Raw genomic sequence first — 19827 nt, forward strand, 5'->3', positions numbered from 1 at the left:
AGTGAGTGGGCCAAAGATTGAAAGCGGCCAGTATTTACTTTGACTTGCTGTGATCCAAGATCGAGATTTTGGTTAACAAATGAGGATAATCATGTAATTATTTTTTTTTTTTTTGTTTGGAATCATTTACAACACCTATATAACAACCTCCTGTATGGTTTCTTTTGTCTTTATATGTTAGATTGCTTAAGAAAAAAAAAAATCTTAATAAATGGGTCCGAAAGTAAAGAAAAACAAATCAGTTCTGACTGGAAAAAGTGTGTTGTTTGTCTTCTTCTAACGTATAAAGCCCTTCATAATCAAACTCCATCATATATCAGAGCTCTGATTACCCCGTATGTTCCTAACAGAGCACTTCGCTCTCAGACTGCAGGTCTGCTGGTGGTTCCTAGAGTCTCTAAAAGTAGAATGGGAGGCAGATCCTTTAGCTATCAGGCTCCTCTCCTGTGGAACCAACTCCCAGTTTTGGTCTGTGAGTCAGACACCCTGTCTACTTTTAAGACTAATCTTAAAACTTTCCTTTTTGACAAAGCTTTTATATAGTGACATAGGTTACCCTAAGCTATGTTTTTAGTTATGATGCTATAGGCTTAGGCTGCTGGAGGACAATTTGCATTGTTTGTTGCTATTTCATCTTTTAACTTTTTGTTCTGTCATTTTTTTCTTCATAGTAGGTACATCTGGTCTGGCGTTCTGTTAGCTGTGACATCATCCAGGGGGGCAGATCATCCGCTATTACCATATAACATAGAAAGGATTCCTGAATCAGTGCTTCGGGTTTTTTTTGTCTCTGCTCTGTCTTCTCTAACCCCCAGTCAGTCGAGGCAGATGATTATTCATACTGAGCCTGGTTCTGCTGGAGGTTTTCCTTCCTGTTAAAGGGGAGTTTTCCTCTTCACTATTGCTTCATGCATGCTCAGTATGAGGGATTGCTGCAAAGCCATCAACAATGCAGACGTCTGTCCACTGTGGCTCTACACTCTTTCAGGGGGAGTGAATTCTGCTTGTCAAGACTTGATGCAATCTGCTGGTTTTCCTTAGATGGGAAACTTTTTGACCAATCTGTCTGATTTGATTGAATTTGACTTTGTAAAGTGCCTTGAGATGACATATGTTGTGAATTGACGCTATATAAATAAAACTGTTTGTACATTTAAAGCTTAACAAGAGAATTTTTTTTTTGAATGTCTTGCTTCTTTGTGTTTTGCAGGTTTTTCTAATCATCCACTATCAGCCTCTGGTCAACGCCCTTGCAGACGTTATTCTCAACGGAGACCTCTCTGTGTTCATTTGCCAGCCAGACGTACACAGCACACACAAGAACACGGTACGACATACGTCCACCCACACACAGCACACGCACTCAGAAAAGCCCCCAATCTATCCCAGGTGCGATGTCATTTAAACACACCATGAATGCAAACTAGGCTCCCAAAGTTTAAAATAGTCCAAACCAGAATGTGACTCACCAGCATACTAAGTAGTGTACAAAGTGACATATACGTATACTAACAAACGAAGCAAACACACCGGGCCTAAACAAGAAATGCACACCTACGCACGCAACCTTACCACACACACACACACACACACACCAGAAGTGCATGTAGGTGGTTATGAGATCGCAGGGTCATTGGTTTTCTCCACAAGTGGTTCTTCTCTAACATCAAACCAATATGAAATGTTTAATTGTTTAGCATTAGTTGTTTTTTTTTTTCCCCCTTTTGTCAATAGTTTTTTCTGTTTGTCCATCTGTCCTGTTTGGGGATTCGCGTTGCTCCCTGCCTGTTCATGTAGTTTCCCTCTCCTCTTTTTACCGGCTCTCTTCAGTGCCCCCCCCCCCACCCCCCTCTCTCTTTCCCATCTCATTCCCCTCGCCTCTCATTTTCTGATGCTCCCTCCGCCTTCTTTCTCTTCTTGATTTTAGTTTCTCTTCCCCCTTGGCCCCTCCCACCCCTCCTCCTAATTTTGACCATCTGTTTGTACAGGCAGGTGGGTGTGCTGCAGTAGTGAGCGTTTCTGAGAACCCTTGCGGTTATTCTCTGCGCTCTGTGTGTATTTCAGTGCGCTCAGTCTGCGGCTGTTGTAAGAAGCTGCCTACCTTTTCGGTGAATGTGACTTGAGGCATTATGCCTTCACAGTCCTAGTAGACCGCAACAGGAGAGAGTCATCCTCAGACGGCTACAACGATTTTTTGGACAGCCGATCGTTATGCGTGTTAGTTCTTAGAACCTTTCCTTGGGACCTTTCCTAGAACCTTTCACTAGAGTAGCGGTATTCTTAAAGCAATGATAAAAACGGCCCATCTGCTCACATCTGACAAGCTCTCTGGTCTGTTTTCTTATCTTCATTGCTTGAACACCTGTGCTTTTTTGAAAAGCAGTTTGGCAAGGAAAAGCAGATGGTTTACAAGCATGCTTTAAAAGAGCAGTCTGGGAAGCGCTTTATTTTAGTTTTTAATCGACACAAGATGCGGATGGTGATTATTTCCGCCTTATCAGATATATGTTTGATTTCCGGTAGATGAAAAGGAGGCAGATCAGGAACGGGCTGCGTTTCTTGGCAGGTGGTAAAATGGCACTTCCTGTTTGTCTGTGATGTGGCAGGAAATTAGTTCACATGGTGGAACACTGACAGGGCTGGCTCACCTAACCCAGATCTCTTTCCTGGAAGCGGCGTGTTTTTCCTCTCTATTGCTTTTGTAGCTCTGTTTTCTTGCAAGTGCACCAGTTAGATACATAATGTCAGTATTTGCATACGTTTGGCAGCATGTCCCCCCCACCCTTCCCCTTTAAAGTGAGAGCGGCTGTTTTTTTTTTTTTAGTTTACATCCCTGCGTAAACGGTAATGTTTTACCTGCACGGTGTGTGCGTCTGTTTTGGTTTGGGTGTTTTTGTGTGTCTCTCTGCGTAGGGCATGCTCCCTGACCTCCATTAATTTCTCAGCAGTGGCTGAGACTGGGAGCGGTTTACCAGAACATTGTCAGCTAGCAGGTGCAACACACACACAGATACGATGTTTGTGGTTTAAGTCTGACAGCATGCTCAGCATGTGTATAGCTGCAGCTATAGCACAAACCTGCTCAACTTGTTTATAGGACATGTCGCTTAAGGCTTTGATTTCTTCTAATGCATGTATTGCATGTTATGACGGTGATTTAAAAAAAAAAACAATACATTCAAGTTTGTTTGTTTTTTTATTTATTTATTTTTAAAGCTTCTTAGGCTGTAGTAAAAAAGTTGTTAAAAATTATCAGACCAGTTTTGCTTTCACAAGACCTTTGTTATTAAAGAAAACTATAAAAACTGATTGGGAACGAAATTAAAACTAGGATTAGTTGTAAACTTATTAAAAACTACACAACCATTGTTTGACCCCTGTCCTCTACTGGATGGGGGAGGATGCTGTGAAACTGTCAGAGGCTGAGGGTGGCTGATAAACTCTTCAGAGCAGATTTTGTCCATAGAGCTGCTCGTGTTCCTCTTTCATGGTTTGGGTTTGCACCAGAGATTGAATGAAATGAGGCTGCCTGGTTTCAGTGCTCCATTAAACAACGCAGGACAAAATTACCAACCAGAAAGGCTTTTATTAGATCGTGGAGGGATTTTCTTCTTTCTTTTTTTTAGCTGCAGCATTGAACTTTACAAAAATGTTTGTACATTTTCAGCTAGAGAGCTACTAATTCAAGTTTTGTGACCAATGTTTTTAAGTTTACGAATCTAAAAAGCTATTTCTCTTTAAAAAAAAAAAACTATAAATAACAATATGTTTCTAGCCTTCCTGCTGTGTGCAGTTATTAAGTTTACATATTAAATGCAGATGTCATGTTATACCAAGTGTGAGAGAGCGGTCACTGTAAAACAGGGTTTTATTATCATTTTAAAAGGGAGACAAAACGTCATAAAATTTCAATTTCTCTTTAGCGTCTTAAGTTAGCAGTTTGTATTGTTAGCATTGCTAACTGTAAGACCTTTGGGTGTTCCCTAAGGGAACCCTAAACTTTTCTGGATCCAACTTGCTCCTGACAAACATAAGTTGCTTTTGTCAAAAGGATAAAACGGTGACTTTGCTGTATTGCATTCAGCCTTGTGCTTATCTGCTGAAGTGTAACATGCCGTTTCATGTCTTAGGAGCTGGAGCTTGGTTTGTGAGCCTAATTTTTGATGAAAGCGATGTTATTAGTTTTGCCAGAATATGTATTTATAAAAGCAATACTTGATTTTTGCTAATTAAAAGCCAAATTAGTTTCACACTGTTGCTTGAAAAATGTCCAATTGCTGTAAGGTAAAAACATAAAAATAAACCAAGCCTTTAAGAACCCATAGCCTTCAGTGTTACAGATTGAATAATTATAACATAAAGACCGGGTCCTTCCAAATGATGCTGCCCTGAATTGGGACCCTTCAGGCCTGACTTGAAACTGGATTGCTTTGGTCTGGTTAAAGAAGTAGCCAATCATACTGCTCGCCCCGCCCCATTTCATTTGATTGGCAGTCAGTGATTCTGCTGAAAAGTGTCTGTAAAAAAATAGGCCATTAAGAAAAACACCATTATGAAATAAAAGATGACTTTTTTTTTTTTAAATGACAATTTGAAATAAAAATACCTCAACAATAATTTTATATTTTTGTGAAAATTTATATTTTTTATTATGAGACACATTTTTAAAGAAAAAATAAAAATATTTCAGAATGAGCATTCAGTTATTTCACAATTTCATTGTCACCTTAAATATTTATATTTACTCAAATAGCTTTATGTTTTATTCATTTAGAGAGACTTCTTTGATGTTATTAGCTAGATACAGATGTCATGGAAACATTATCCGGGGATTTGAGAGTGTCCCTGGCTAATCCATTAGGTGCACCTATTCACAGGAGAACGTGCATATCCCTTTTACCCCTGACTATAAGAGTAAAAGATTTGTCATGAGACTCTAGTCCCAAACCTAGAAGCAGAGTCCAAGTTGTGTCTCAGGTATTTGTTTTTGCAGTTTTTATTTAATTTTTTTTTCATTTTGAGCACTTTGGTGTTCCATAGTTCTGGAACTATTGAATTAAAATAAAAGCCTCTGAAAAATTGTGCTAGCGTTTGTTCTCAGCTAATGGTGCCTTTTAAGCAGTTGATGATGTCTGCACTTCTCCTCTCAGGTTAGTCTGAATGCATCGTAAAGTTGTTGACCTTGCTCTCACCGATAGCGACGCTCACTGTATCTGGGGTGTTGTGGTTCAGTGTCAGCTTGTCTCTGTGTCATCATGGTCAAATGTCTGATTGACCTCGATTTTAACTAGGAACCCGCTTTCAGTCCAGCAAATCAAAACGCTTGACGCAGTAAAGGAACGTCAGGAAAATCAAACTGCTGACATCTGACTGACTGCTTGGAAGTCTGCGCAAGCAAGATTTAGTACGATTCGACCTGTAACTTCCATTTGTGCCCTCCACTGACCCAAAGACTACTTCATTACACGTTTTGTGTCATACATTTGAAACATATGATGTAGCTGCTGCTTCAAAACTAAAAGTTCAAACTCCATTGATCTGCCACCATGCACGTTCAGTATTAGTTTTTCTATTGTAACCGGTTTAAATCCAGACAGATCACTTGGCCTCACATTGAAATGTGATATTAGAGTGATGTTTTCCATCGTTTAAATTACTTTAGCATGTAGCTCACTAACTGCAGTTTATTATTAGATTCAGCAGCCGTGTTTAAGTTTTCACGGGTTTTCAGTCTTTTACTGTAAGTCACAGGGTTAACGTCGCTGCACAGCTTCTTATCATTAACCAGCTGTTTCCTGTCAGGTTCTGAACATGTGGTTCGTAAACTTTAAGCCCTGCAACTGAATATCTGAAGGGTGGCTTTCTTTTAGCTGTACTTATTTTTTATGGCAGCTACTGAACCTGGTAATGATCTAATGCATTGGTGTCTGTGTAGTTGTCTGTGGGTCATTTTCTCACATGCTGTGCCTGAGTGCATTTTCGAGGAAGTGGTTTATAGATGTATGTATATTTTTTTAACTGACCTTGATGAGCATTGATGGAGCAAGAAGCATTTATGGTAACTGTGTATATGTGTGTGTGTGTGTGTGTGTGTGTGAAGAGGTTTTAATTGTAATACTTTTCCCATTACAGGGTTATTCGTGTGCATCTTTTTTTGCATTCACATTTACCCATATATAGATTATTAATGTTGCTCTCTAGAAGCAAGAGAGGGGCCTTGGTGTGCTTCATTCAGAGAATAATCATGATCAGTATCTACATTCTGGATCGTGCACTCACATGCTGTTCCTGGGAAAGTGCAGGAAAACAAACTGGATTCATTCATATTTCTAGTGAAACAATTTCAAGTAATACGATTATTTCTTTCTTCTGGGAAAGTGTGGGCTGGTTTGTGAAAATCGCTGAAATGTTCCTGCTGTTTTTTTAAGTCCTTTTTTACTTTTTTATTGAGATCTATAGTAACTGGAACATTTTCTGGCAGGAAGCATGATTCTGAGTAAAGACATGCAGAATAAATGCAATGTGCAGTTTTGACAGGATTTAATTTTTTCAAGCGGGAAAAAAAAACTTTGACTTATAATGAAAGTCATTGCCCACTAATCCTTAATACTAGTTTTGCCACGCTAAGCCATAAACTATGGAGGATTGAATCTGAGATATTCAAAAATATATACAGAAATAAATGCATGCTCAATAAATATACACCATATTGTTCTGACTATAAGGCGTACTTAAAATCCCTAAATTTTCTCAAAGATTAATGGTGCGCCTTATAATCCGGTGCGTTTTGTATATTATTACCATGGTGCTTACTGACAGATTTTATGTGGTACAGTGCGCTCAAAAATCTGTTAAAATGTGTAAGTACGACTTTGGTTAGCAACGAAGCTGCTCCGCTCAATGGATATTTGGAGCATTACGGTACACTGTGTCAATACCTGATCGGACCCTTGAGCTGTCTACAACACTGCCTTACTGTAATGTCTAAACTAGAAGTGCATTCATGTAAAGCCGGGCATACACTGTTCGAGTTTTTCAGTCATGGTACTTACATACATCTCAAACTGTGCGACGGAACCGCGGGGTTTATAAAGTTCACCGCTCACGATCTGTGCGGCGCGATGTTCAGACGAGACCGGACTGCTCACACTGTACGTCGTGCCCCCTCTGGGACCGCTCGCTGTGGTGGCAGAGGCAGGCGAGCGACGGTAGGTGACAGGGACCCAGAGCCGGGGTTCGAGCCCAGCTCTGGCGAGGCCCGCAGGAGGCACCGGGCGTCGGGGGAACGGAGGGGAGAGAGGAGGGATGAGACGCATCGGCGGCCAGCGCGTTGCGCGGACCGGACGGCTCGCCCTCCCCAACACCGGCCGGAGGTCGCTTCAGGGACGCCCGCTTCCCTCCCTCCGCTGGCGGGGACGGAGAGGAGGGGAGGGCGCCCCCTCGTAGCTCAGCTTGAACAGCAGGATGCGCTCACGAAAACCTCACGACAGCCGACTGAATTTCAAACATGTTTGATTTTCACCGATCGTCTGATTCCTGATCGGGAGGTAGTCGTGAGAAGCCAGCCCCCCCTCCTCCCCCCCTCTACGATCAAGCTGAAATTCGGCCCGATTCAAAAAATGCTCGCACGACTGAAGAATCGGCCCGAAAAGGGGAAAAACTCGTACAGTGTACGCCCGGCTTAAGGCATCCTGCGCCCTGAGTATGCGCTAGCAACAATAAACCTAGTAAGTTAATTCAGTATAAAAGCCTTATGTTAGACCCAGGGCAGTGTAGTCCAACTACTTTCTCCTCCCTATAGAGACTGATGGCTCTCTCTCAGGAGAGAGGTGTGCACGTGAAGGGGCGGAGTGATATTACACATACTATTACTATTACTACTATTATTACTATTTATGTGCCTTATAATCCGGTGCGCCTTATGGTACGAAAAATACGGTAAGTATAAAATAAAGACACAAAAATACAGCAAATAAATAAATGTAAGCAGTAATTAAGCTATACAATGAGGCATACAAGTAAATATCTCTTTTAATTTATTTATCATTCGTCTTTTAATAATAACCGCATTTATTTATTTTTCATTACAATTGTCAACGTTATTAATTTCTTGGATTTATTTCTGGGTGTTTTTAATATTTTTGTCTGTTTTTATTCCTCCTTTCTATGTTTTTACCCTATTTCTTCCACCCTATATATCTATGCCTGTCGTTTTTCTATTTCTGAATGCATTTCTGCCTCATTATGCAAATGAGCAGTGGGCGGTCTTAAGGGGACAACTGCTCCCTATTGGTTGGTTAGCATCATACTTTCATAGCTGGACTCTTCATGCTGCTGCCGCTACCAACCGCTGTCACAGTGGCTACCAGGTTATCAGTGAGCTGAGGCATTTAGCAACTTGGATTGAAAACAACGCTTCAATGCCAGACTTTATTATCTGTCATGTGGACGCTCTGACTGAACTTGTCTTTCCTTAAGCGGCTCTCATGAACGCAGGTATCGTGCTAGTTCACCCGACAGAACCTACAGCCCCATGGCTCAAAGTTCGCTTTGAGCTGGAGCAGCGGATCCAGTCGGCTCCGTCTCATTTCAAGCTATCTAGTCGTGGAAATGGAGATGTTGAACTTTTTATTTAAAAAAAAAAAAGTGTTACCCCATCGTTCAGTTAGTGGGTTACAACAGCAAATGACACTTTATTGATCTCCCGCCTACATGATTGCTTGAACACCGTTTACTTAAAAATGTAAACAATGTAGAAAGGAAGAATAAAACAGACAAAAATATTAAAACGTAGACAGAAATAAATACATGTAAAAATGAATTCATAAATAAAGTTAACAATTATAATGAAAAATAAATTAGGTGATTATTAAAAAGAGGAATAAATAAATCAGTTAAGTTATTAAGTTAATTGTGTCAGAGTCAGTCCTCCATAATAAAGATGCCATCTAGTGTTTGCAATAATGGGCAGTGAGTCTTGTCCATCTCCAGAATTTTATCCTGGTCTTGTTGGACAAATTGTTTTAGTTTGGCCTTATTAGAGGGTTTTCCAGCATAAACAGACTGTTTATATTACAGCATCTCAATTCGATTTAATTCTGGACTTTAATTAAGCCACTCCAAAGCCTTAAAAGGAAAGACAATTGTTATTATATTGAACTTTTTATTGGCCCCTTTTTTTTCTGTGTGTGTGTGTATATATATATATATATATATATATATATATATATATATATATATATATATATATATATATATATATATATATATATATATATATATATATATATATATATATTAGGGCTGGGCAACGATTAAAATATTTAATCGCGATTAATCGCCCTGATTAATCGCGATTAATCGCGATTAATCGCATTGTATTTACAAACTCCAAGAATGAATTCAAAAGTAGTGTAAAGAGCACTTTTATTTTAATGTTCTGCTGCCATATGAACAAAAGTGTTGTAACATTTGTACCACTTATTTTATACTGGATATTTTCAACCCATCTATTGAATTTAGTGCACTAGTTGATCTTTTCTTCATAAGAGAACAAGCACTGCAGCCAAAATATGGCCTTTTTTGACCTGCTGTATATTAGCCAGTCCCTAAGCTTGATGTATCATGAAACTGTTGACCTTTTGGGTTTTGTGGTTTTTATTTTATTATTACAATTTAATAATAATAATAATAATAATAATAATAATGTTATGTTCAGTGTTTTTTCGCTAATCCACCTCTTATATATTTCAATCCTTATGTAATTTTGTCTGTGTTGTGTGCACCTGCCTGTTGCTTTAATCCTATAAATTTCCCCGTCGTGGGATAAAAAAAGGATTAGCTAATGTTATCTTATCTTAAATAACACTTTTTAATATATGTACTAGGTTCTTTCAAGGTCTTAATTACATGTTATGTGTGGGCTCCAGTAACATCCATCCATCCATCCATCCATCCACTGATCTACCTGGATGTTCCCTGGAGGACTGAAACGCCTCAGTCAGAGACATCTGTGGGTCTGTCGGGGCAATGAGAGAAGTTTCGTCTCCTCTCTCCGTTTCTGGGGCTCGACGTTTTCATGTTTTTTCACGTGCTTAGATAAATTTGTTGTGTTTCCACTTAAATGAACCGGCTTTTTACAAAACATACAGCTTGATTTCATTTACGGTATTAAAATAAAGCCGAACGGTGCTACTTCCTCTGTTCATATTTTTTCGCTGCTGCGTTCTCTCTCAGCTGTTTGTGTATTAAGTTTGTGTGAGAGCTGAGTGCGCGGGCCAGGCTGAGTCTGCGTGCTGATTGGCTGGCGCCGCTGAGCCATGTACGAGAGGGGAGGGGGAGTGAGAGAGTGCTGCCGTGACAGCGCGCTGCAGTCAGCGCGCGTGCTGACTGACACTGACTGAAAGCATGATGTGAGCAACATGCGTTAATGCGCGATAAAATAAATATCGCCGTTAATAGTCTAATGAATTAACGCGAAATTAACGCGTTAACTTGCCCAGCCCTAATATATATATATATATATATATATATATATATATATATATATATATATATATATATATTGTGGGTGTTGCTAGTAATACCCAGTCAAAATTTGGTTAATCGCTAAAATACATTTATCAGGGAGTGTAATTCATTATTCACATAGTGTTGGGATGGTTTGCATTACTTTTTTTCACCTTAAATAATTTGAAAGCTGTGTTTTTACTTTGGTATGCACTCATTTGAGATGTTTGTGTACATGACATGAACGTTGTGCCTACTTCCAGGGGTTGAATGGGGTCCCTGGTTTCTCACCTTTGTTCCCTCTGCCTCTGTTTTTCCCCAGCATGCCAGTGCGGGAGGTCTACGTCGCTTCATCAAACCCCCAGAGTCTCTGGAGCGATCCCTGGAAATGTCTCGCCACCGAGGCCGCAAGAGAACTCAGAAAAGACCGAATTACAAAAACCTGGGCGAGGAGGACGAAGAAAGAGCGGGGGCAGGCAGCGGCGGAGGAGAACTGGAGGAGGGGTGGGATGACGACAGCAGCAGAGAGAGGGAGAAGGGAAAAGGTACAGAGGGATTAGGAGGAGGAGGAAGTGGGAGCTCTAAGGCAGGCAGAGCGAGTGGGGAGATGGCGGAAGGTGAGTTTGTGTCTCAATGGACACAGCAGTACAGGACTGTGTTTGTGTGTTTTTTCTCCCATCAATCAGACTTGTTTCCCACGAGTACTCCAAACAGAAAAGAGGAGAGCTAAAAGGACAATAAGGCTTCATTTTTGTCAACCGTTTAAGTTGTATATCTTCTCTGCTCTGATTTTCTTCTGCGTGACCAAAAAAACCCCAAAAACATTTCTCCACTTTTTTTTTAAGTGTTGTTTAACCTCTTCATCGGTGAGAGCTTTGGGCGAAACAATTTCAGAAACATGAGCATGAGAATGATATGGTGAAGGCTTCACTCTTTCCACTGTTTGGGATATTTTATTTATTTATCCATATGTAACCACATTAAACACGACCCCCCCATTAAAGCTAAACTGTCCATTCCTGCGACGATGCACCATCCATCCTGTGCTCCTCACCTCTCCGCCTGTCTCCCACTGCTTCTCCTGTTGTGTTGGTGTGTTTTTGTACAGCTTTTGCATCGTTTGTGACCATTTCAATCATCTGAAATGATTTGTATCGCCTCGATTAAATAGTCCCTCTTTCTCTGGAGGTTTTGCAGGGGGAAAGCAATTATTTTTTTTTTAATACCCCCTAAAAGCCAAAGGAAAATGTTTGTTGATGGCGTGAACTTCTGCAAATGAAAGGTGGTGGGCAGATTAGCAAGAAGTAGTTTCAAAATAAGAAGTGTTCTTAATGCTTAGGAAAATTAACGCCTACACCACTTAGAAGGCTGACTTTTAAAAAAAGAAGTTATAAAATTAGAGACTTATATAGCGTGTGATTTTTCTTTCTAAGATACCTTTATATTTAACTGCAAAGTTAATTTTACACATCCTGTGCTGGTTCAGTACATTTCATTAAACTGGTACATTATGTTCTGTTCAGAGAGAAAGAATTACATCAGGCCATATTCATATTTATCCTCTCCATGTATTTTCACCCATTAAAGTTTTTTGATTACTGCAAACCATAGAATATTTTATTGGGACTTTTGTTGGTCAACCAGCACAAACTAGTGCTAATTGGTGAAGTGGAAGCAAAATGATTTTAAAACAAAATGTCTTAATAGTGGCATATATTTGTATTAAGCTGTCCCTGAGTTCATTTAAGATCCCTCTGTGTTTCTGCAATTACAAGTGCAAGCTTATCAACTTTTTGTATCTAAATTATTTTTATTTAGCCCATTTCTTTGTAAAATAGTTCGATTGGCTGTGGACATTGTTGGTGTTTTTTTGTTTTGTTTTTTTCGCAAGTGTTGCCACATATTCCTAATTTAGGTCCAGATTTAGACTTGGCCGTCCCAACACATAAAAATATTCTGATCTAATGTATTGTAGCTTTTACTGGGGTGTTTAGCTTCACGGTCTCGGCTGGAGGGAGAAAAAAAAAAGCATTCACTCAGCATGATGCTGCCACCACCGTTTCACCGTGGGGGTGGAGTGTCAGCTTTCATTTGCACCTTGTGTTTTTTAAAGGATACAGATATTTTGGAAATCTGCTAGCTGTGCTTCTTTCGGCTTTCTTTCAATAAAGACTTTCTTTTCTTTTTGCTGCTCTTGCATAAAGGCCTACGTTGTGTGATATCTGCTTAAAAGGGGTTGGATGCAAATTCGGGTTTAAATTTTTTCGCAGTTACGTAAACGTGTATAATTTCCCCTTCCACTTGACGGCTATACTTTGTGTTGGTCCACCACACATTTCCAATAACATAAATGCAGGTCTGTGGTTGTAATGTGACAAAATGTGAAAAGGGTTGAATACTTTTACAAAGCGCTTTAACAGCAAGACAGTTTGCATTTTTATTTCTGTGACAAATGCTGACGGTGTGGGATATGAGCGGAAACATGAATTTGTGGGGAGTGTACCTTTTTTATTTATTTTTTTGTCGTCTTTAGTTACAAAGTGTGTGTGTGTGTCTGTGCTCATAGAAATTGAAATGGTTGTGATGGAGAAGGGTAAAGCGTCAGAACTGACTGAACAGAACATCACTGATGAGGAGAAGACCGCTGCCGCCACTCGAACACACACACAAAGGAGCAGGTACTCATTCACAATCACACAGCAGAGGAGAACACACGGTCTTTAGACTGACACCCTTCTCTTCCTCCTACCCTGCAGACCGTTCCTGGACATGGTGTACAGCGCCCTCGACTGCACCAATGATGACTACCACGCCCTGTTTGTGCTCTGTCTGCTTTACGCCATCTCACACAGCAAAGGTTCGTTCATTAGCAGCAGCCAGATGTTAACTTCACTCAGTTAAGTCGGGTCCAAGTCAACGGCCAAATTGCCTTCAGCCGTAGGAAGCAACGACACACTGATCCGGTGAAGTTTTCTTCAATTCAAAGGGTTTCCGTATCAGGGCATAAAGGAAATGATGCAACGGTTTCCACAGTATAATTACTTGTCGGACAAGTAATTAATAAAATTAACAATTATAATGAAAAATAAATTAGGTGATTATTAAAAAGAGGAATAAATAAATCAGTTAAGATATTAAGTTGTGTCAGAGTCAGTCCTCCATAATAAAGCTGCCATCTAGTGTTTGCAATAATGGCCAGGGAGTCTTGTCCATATCCAGAATTGTATCCTGGTCTTGTTGGACAAATTGTTTTAGTTCGGCCTTATTAGAGGGTTTTCCAGCATAAACAGTCTGTTTATATTACAGCATCTCAATTCGATTTAAGTCCGGACTTTAATTAAGCCACTCCAAAGCCTTAAAAGGAAAGACAATTGTTATTCTATTGAACTTTTTATTGGCCCCTTTTTGTTTTTCTGTGTATATATATATATATATATATATATATATATATATATATATATATATATATATATATATATATATATATATATTAGGGCTGGGCAACGATTAAAATATTTAATCGCGATTAATCGCCCTGATTAATCGCATTGTATTTACAAACTCCAAGAATGAATTCAAAAGTAGTGTAAAGAGCACTTTTATTTTAATGTTCTGCTGCCATATGAACAAAAGTGTTGTAACATTTGTAGCACTTATTTTATACTGGATATTTTCAACCCATCTATTGAATTTAGTGCACTAGTTGATCTTTTCTTCATAAGAGAACAGCAAGCACTGCAGCCAAAATATTGCCTTTTTTGACCTCCTGTATATTAGCCAGTCCCTAAGCTTGATGTATCATGAAACTGTTGACCTTTTGGGTTTTGTGGTTTTTATTTTATTATTACAATTTAATAATAATAATAATAATAATGTTATGTTCAGTGTTTTTTCGCTAATACACCTCTTATATATTTCAATCCTTATGTAATTTTGTCTGTGTTGTGTGCACCTGCCTGTTGCTTTCATCCTATAAATTTCCCCGTCGTGGGATAAAAAAAGGATTAGCTAATGTTATCTTATCTTAAATAACACTTTTTAATATATGTACTGGGTTCTTTCAAGGTCTTAATTACATGTTATGTGTGGGCTCCAGTAACATCCATCCATCCATCCATCCATCCATCCATCCATCCATCCACTGATCTACCTGGATGTTCCCTGGAGGACTGAAACGCCTCAGTCAGAGACATCAGTCTGTGGGTCTGTCGGGGCAGTGAGAGAAGTTTCGTCTCCTCTCTCCGTTTCTGGGGCTCGACGTTTTCATGTTTTTTCACGTGCTTAGATAAATTTGTTGTGTTTCCACTGAAATGACCCGGCTTTTTACAAAACATACTGCTTGATTTCATTTACGGTATTAAAATAAAGCCGAACGGTGCTACTTCCCGTCTTCATGTTTTTTCGCTGCTGCGGTCTCTCTCAGCTGTTTGTTTGTAAAGTTTGTGTGAGAGGTGAGTGGGCGGGCCAGGCTGAGCCTGCGTGCTGATTGGCTGACGCCGCTGAGCCATGTACGAGAGGGGAGGGGGAGCGAGAGAGTGCTGCCGTGAGACAGCGCGCTGCAGTCAGCGCGTGCTGACTGACACTGACTGAAGGCATGTGAGCAACATGCGTTAATGCGCGATAAAATAAATATCGCCGTTAATAGTCTAATGAATTAACGCGAAATTAACGCGTTAACTTGCCCAGCCCTAATATATATATATATATATATATATATATATATATATATATATATATATATATATATATATATATATATATATATATATATATATATATAATTATTTTTTTTTTTTTCTGTTGAAGTGGCTTCTTGACAGCAAAAAGGTCTGGGTGTTGCTAGTAATACCCAGTCAAAATTTGGTTAATCGCTAAAATACATTTATCAGGGAGTGTAATTCCCTGATAAATGGTGTTGGGATGGTTTGCATTACTTTTTTTCACCTTAAATTAAATCATTTGAAAGCTGCATTTTTGTTTTTACTTTGGTATACACTCATTTGAAATGTTTGTGCACGTACCCTACTTCCATGGGTATCATTACTTGTCAGACAAAAATGTAGCTTAAACAATGTAAGTACTCTGTTCCTGCTTCCGTTGAATATGAGAAGAAACCAAGCAGTTAGGTGCTGCCAACTTAAGCATTTCCTTAACTGATCATCAGCATGCACGGTCCCCTCTCTGAAAACGGAGGGTTTGCCAATTTGCTACTCTGGAGATTATTTTCCGAATTACTTCCGAATGCACCAAGAACATTTAAAACTGCCTCCTGCTAATAACAGACCTCTTAAAATCCCTTAGGGACCTGAAGGACGATCATTTATTCAAATCTACATCAGTAAATCAGCATTACGGTGCAGGCCCGCGGCTGGTATTTTTCAAACCTTTGTCATTTTGTTAATAGGTGTAAACCGTGATCTTCTGGAGCGTCTGCAGCTGCCGGTTCCCGACCAGGAGAGACGGTCTTACAGCATGGTGCTTGTGGAAAGACTGATCAGAATTACGAGCCAGGCAGCGCTGCCAGGTAATGCATGTTCATACGGTTTTAAATGCAGATTAACCGCCACTGAGTCACCAACCCTCAAGGTCTGATTCAGGAGGATTCATATGAAAAATAGTAGTAGTATTAGCAATTTGTGGCACAGAAACCATTACGTCACATGAACAAACATATCCTGTCTCACCATTGTGAACTAGAGATGACTTCACTGTTCATATGAATTGTCCTTTTAACTGAGCAGTTTGCGTGATGCAACCCACTCTCACATTTATTTCTCTTTCCCAGACGGCAAAGTGCGCCTTGCTACCCTTGAGCTGAGCTGCCTTCTGTTGAAGCAGTCCGTTTTGTCGGGAAGCCACTGTTTAATCAAAGACGTTCATCTAGCCTGCCTCGAGGTAAACCACATACTGTATAAACATTAGAGTCTTCGACTGCTGTCACTGTGTAACACATGTCATGTTCCTTTTTATCTCTGTCCCGACAAACTGGTAATTCCAGATGACAGCAGCTGATCTTTCCTTGTTTATGCATTCTTGGTGTTATTTCACGAGAACCTGTACAGTTTCTAGTGAAGTACTTATTTCTTGTGACTCATAACGAGGATCTCCTAAGAATGTAAACGGACTTCCCTTTGTCTCCTTTGGCCAAAACACCAATTTTCACAATAATTAACGTACTGTCTCTGGTTTCTATTCCTTTTTCATGGAAATAATATCTCTTCCTGCTCTGCTAGCAAGTCCAAACCAGATTCCAGGAAATCTACAACAAACGATGAAGGATTTCAAAATTGATTCAAGGGAAATTAAATCCTGTGGTGCTGATTTTAGCAGCCATTGTGGATTGTGCGTCTTAACTTGCCCCCGATTGTCAAAAAGAACTATTTTGGGTCTACAGCCAATCTTTTTGGACTTTTTTTTTAGGAAGCTCATTCTCTGCAAACAACTCACAGCTCTTTTTTTTTCTGTTGGCAGAAGCCATTACCACCAAATTACAGATTCTCAGATAGCTCATAATGATTTATGAACATTAAATAAAGGTTTATTAGATTTCCCTGTTTGCTTTATTTAAACAAACAAATGAGCTTAAGGTTGAGTGTATATGGTCTCTATTTATTTGCCTTGGCAAACTTCCCTGTGTGCTCCTTATGAATAAGGTGGAAGGATTCAGTAGTTGATCATCCAGATTGTCGGCGCCTGTAAGCCAGCATTTCTCAGGAACTGCATCGGAAATGCGCACTGGTCTTTTCCATTAAAGATTCAATTGCCTTCTCTCTGGATGATGCATCTGTGCTTCCATCACACACGCTGTATTCGCTTTAACTGCGTCATGTTCCGCTGTTTGGATTAGCAGGGAAACCCTCACACTCTAGGGAGATGAGACAGTTTTATCGCTTTCTGGCAGAAAGTTGATACCCCCGTCGGCTGTCCAAATCCTCTAAAAGTGCACATATTGAAACCGAAGGATAGGAATGTGTTTTATGCACAAGTTTCTAACATTGTTATTCTTTGCGAAGTGTTGCTAGTGCTTATAAGGAAATGCCGTTTGTGTTTGCAGGGAGCCAGAGAAGAAAGTCTGCATTTTCTGCGAACGTTCTACAAGGTAATTACACAAAATGCGTCTCGCAACCACACCATCTTACAAATCACTATAGCACTCTTATGGGCCGTGGGGATAAATACACGGTTTATGCCTCCCTAATCTTCCACATGCATGTGTGTTCAGAGTATTCTATGAAATTCTTTCTTCGAAAGATTTTAAAAGGGGGAGTAAAGGCTGGTTTCATCTTGCAGATTTTTGATTCCAAGTAAATGTTTTCTGTTCCTCCACATATTATTATCTGTTGCACAATATGATTTCAGCACTCAGGAAAGCCAAAGCTTGTGTTTGTACAGCCGTTGGAACAAAGGGTATTTAGCAATTTAGTCAACAGTAAGTCAGACCAAAAAAGGAACAACTAAATTTCATGTATTGCTTTGTGTTTCATCCAAGAACGGCCTCATAACAGACACTTAAGTGAAAACCTTTCCAGCTTACATTTGATCGGTTCATTGAAATCGAAAGTTCCCACCACAGCAGAATAAGGTTAAGGAAGGTATGGACATTTGTGTGCTATTTGCATTGATGGTGTAATAAGCTTTTCGTGTTATCGTTGCTTTCACTTTTGCTTTGATTCCTCCTGGATATCGGTTTCGGAATCAGTCAGAGGAGTTGCTTTTGGCTCCTTTCTTTTTCTTGAATTTTAGTTTTTCTTTTAAACTGATGTAGAACAGAAAGGAACAAGCCAAACCTTTACATAGAGGACAAAAAACAAATGTATGATGCTGTTAGTACAGGTAATGCGAGCAGGAAGTAAACAGAGAGCCCTTAGGCTACCTCAGCTGTTGTTTGAGAGTATATGGTTAAAGAAAATGCTTTCTTTTACATGGCTATTTTTCTTTTTATCTCACTCATTACAAAACATCTGGTCTATCCACAGATTGCACTAAATCAACAATAGTTTTGTCCTAATGTTCCTCGCATATGTTTAGCTTTAGCAGCATGTTTTTTTTTCCTGCTGTGTCTGAGCCAAATGAATGAGTGTGTTTGACCATATATACATTGCACCAGTATTTTAAGTTCCCTTCCATCTACCACTGGAGTAGCTGTACTTCTGACTGACATTTAGGTGCAAAAATGCTGTCGTTGGGAATTCTAGTGACGTGATTGACGATGATATGGTATAATATTTTGACGCGTTACATAACTGTTGTGCAGTTAAACTCAAACACAGAGGGATTATGTGGAGAAACCTGCTCAACAACTACCCTAAATGAAAAGTATTTTGGTGACAATTGTTGTGAAGAGTAACCATGCTGGTCAGAACTGGAGCAGAAAATCCATCTACCCTAATGCTGCCAGAGTTTTAAAATAGTTCTGTCAGAATCTGTCATTTGTGGCTGTGATGGATTACAGACAGGTTGGGTTCGCCATCCACAGTTTCCATATAAGGAGATGCTTGTTTCTGTCTAATCTGTGGAGGAAAGTGCAATTTCATAAAAGTATACTCTATTGACATTTTAAGAAACTAAAGTATGATTGTTTTTGTTTTGTTTTTTCACTTTATTGACAATGGTGGTTCTGGGTATGAAGTGGAATATGTCTTTGTTGATGAAACATTGTGATCAAATGAACACATCAGTCTACACAGGAATAGCTAGCATGCTTTATCTTAGATGCTCTATCAAAATATTGTTTTCTCTTTTGTCCAGCGTGTTCAGTTTTGACTCGCAACACCTTTTTCAGATTAGTCATATGAAATGTATTTTCCAACTGTCATGGTTAAATCAAGTGATGGACCTTTTAGATTAGTATGATATTCTGTAGGAGGAAGAAGCTTTTTTTTTTTTTGTTTGTTTCGTTTTGACACTCTGGGTCTGCCGATCGAATCTGGTTCAAAAAAATATAATCATGAGTGGCATGTGCTATGGATGATTATCTAAAGCAAGCAGGGATAGTAGCTACATCAGCAAGTGATTTCTGAGATGTTTGTGTCCATGAACTGCTTTTACACTTCATGTACCCACAGCAGGCTGAGCTGTGCTGAGAACAGCTAGATGCAATATGTGTACCAGTACACAGTTTAATATACTAGTAGGATTGTCAATTGAAAATGTACAGTACAGACCAAAAGTTTGGACACGACTTTCATTCAAAGAGTTTTCTTAATTTTCATGACTATGAAAATTGTAGATTCACACTGGAGGCATCAAAACTATGAATTACCACATGTGGAATTATATACTTAACAAAAAAGTGTGAAACAACTGAAAATATGTCTT

At 39.4% G+C, this 19827-nt stretch overlaps 1 protein-coding gene across 6 annotated transcripts in view; it reads left to right on the forward strand.

Annotated features, from left to right (window-relative positions):
* clec16a (C-type lectin domain containing 16A) overlaps positions 1 to 19827 on the forward strand; it is a 50915-nt gene that overhangs the window by 11460 nt on the left and 19628 nt on the right. For 4 of the 6 annotated variants that reach the window (XM_036148260.1, XM_036148264.1, XM_036148262.1 and 1 more), the window contains 7 exons: positions 1211 to 1327; positions 10832 to 11126; positions 13076 to 13187; positions 13266 to 13366; positions 15914 to 16033; positions 16295 to 16404; positions 17564 to 17608. In XM_036148260.1, the coding sequence (XP_036004153.1) occupies positions 1211 to 1327; positions 10832 to 11126; positions 13076 to 13187; positions 13266 to 13366; positions 15914 to 16033; positions 16295 to 16404; positions 17564 to 17608 (900 nt within the window). The remainder of the gene's footprint in view (positions 1 to 1210; positions 1328 to 10831; positions 11127 to 13075; positions 13188 to 13265; positions 13367 to 15913; positions 16034 to 16294; positions 16405 to 17563; positions 17609 to 19827) is intronic. The other 2 variants (XM_036148263.1, XM_036148265.1) reach the window with 1 other exon arrangement.

This window comes from Fundulus heteroclitus, chromosome 16 (assembly GCF_011125445.2).
Source record: "Fundulus heteroclitus isolate FHET01 chromosome 16, MU-UCD_Fhet_4.1, whole genome shotgun sequence".
In the NCBI taxonomy this organism is placed as follows: Eukaryota; Metazoa; Chordata; class Actinopteri; order Cyprinodontiformes; family Fundulidae; genus Fundulus; species Fundulus heteroclitus.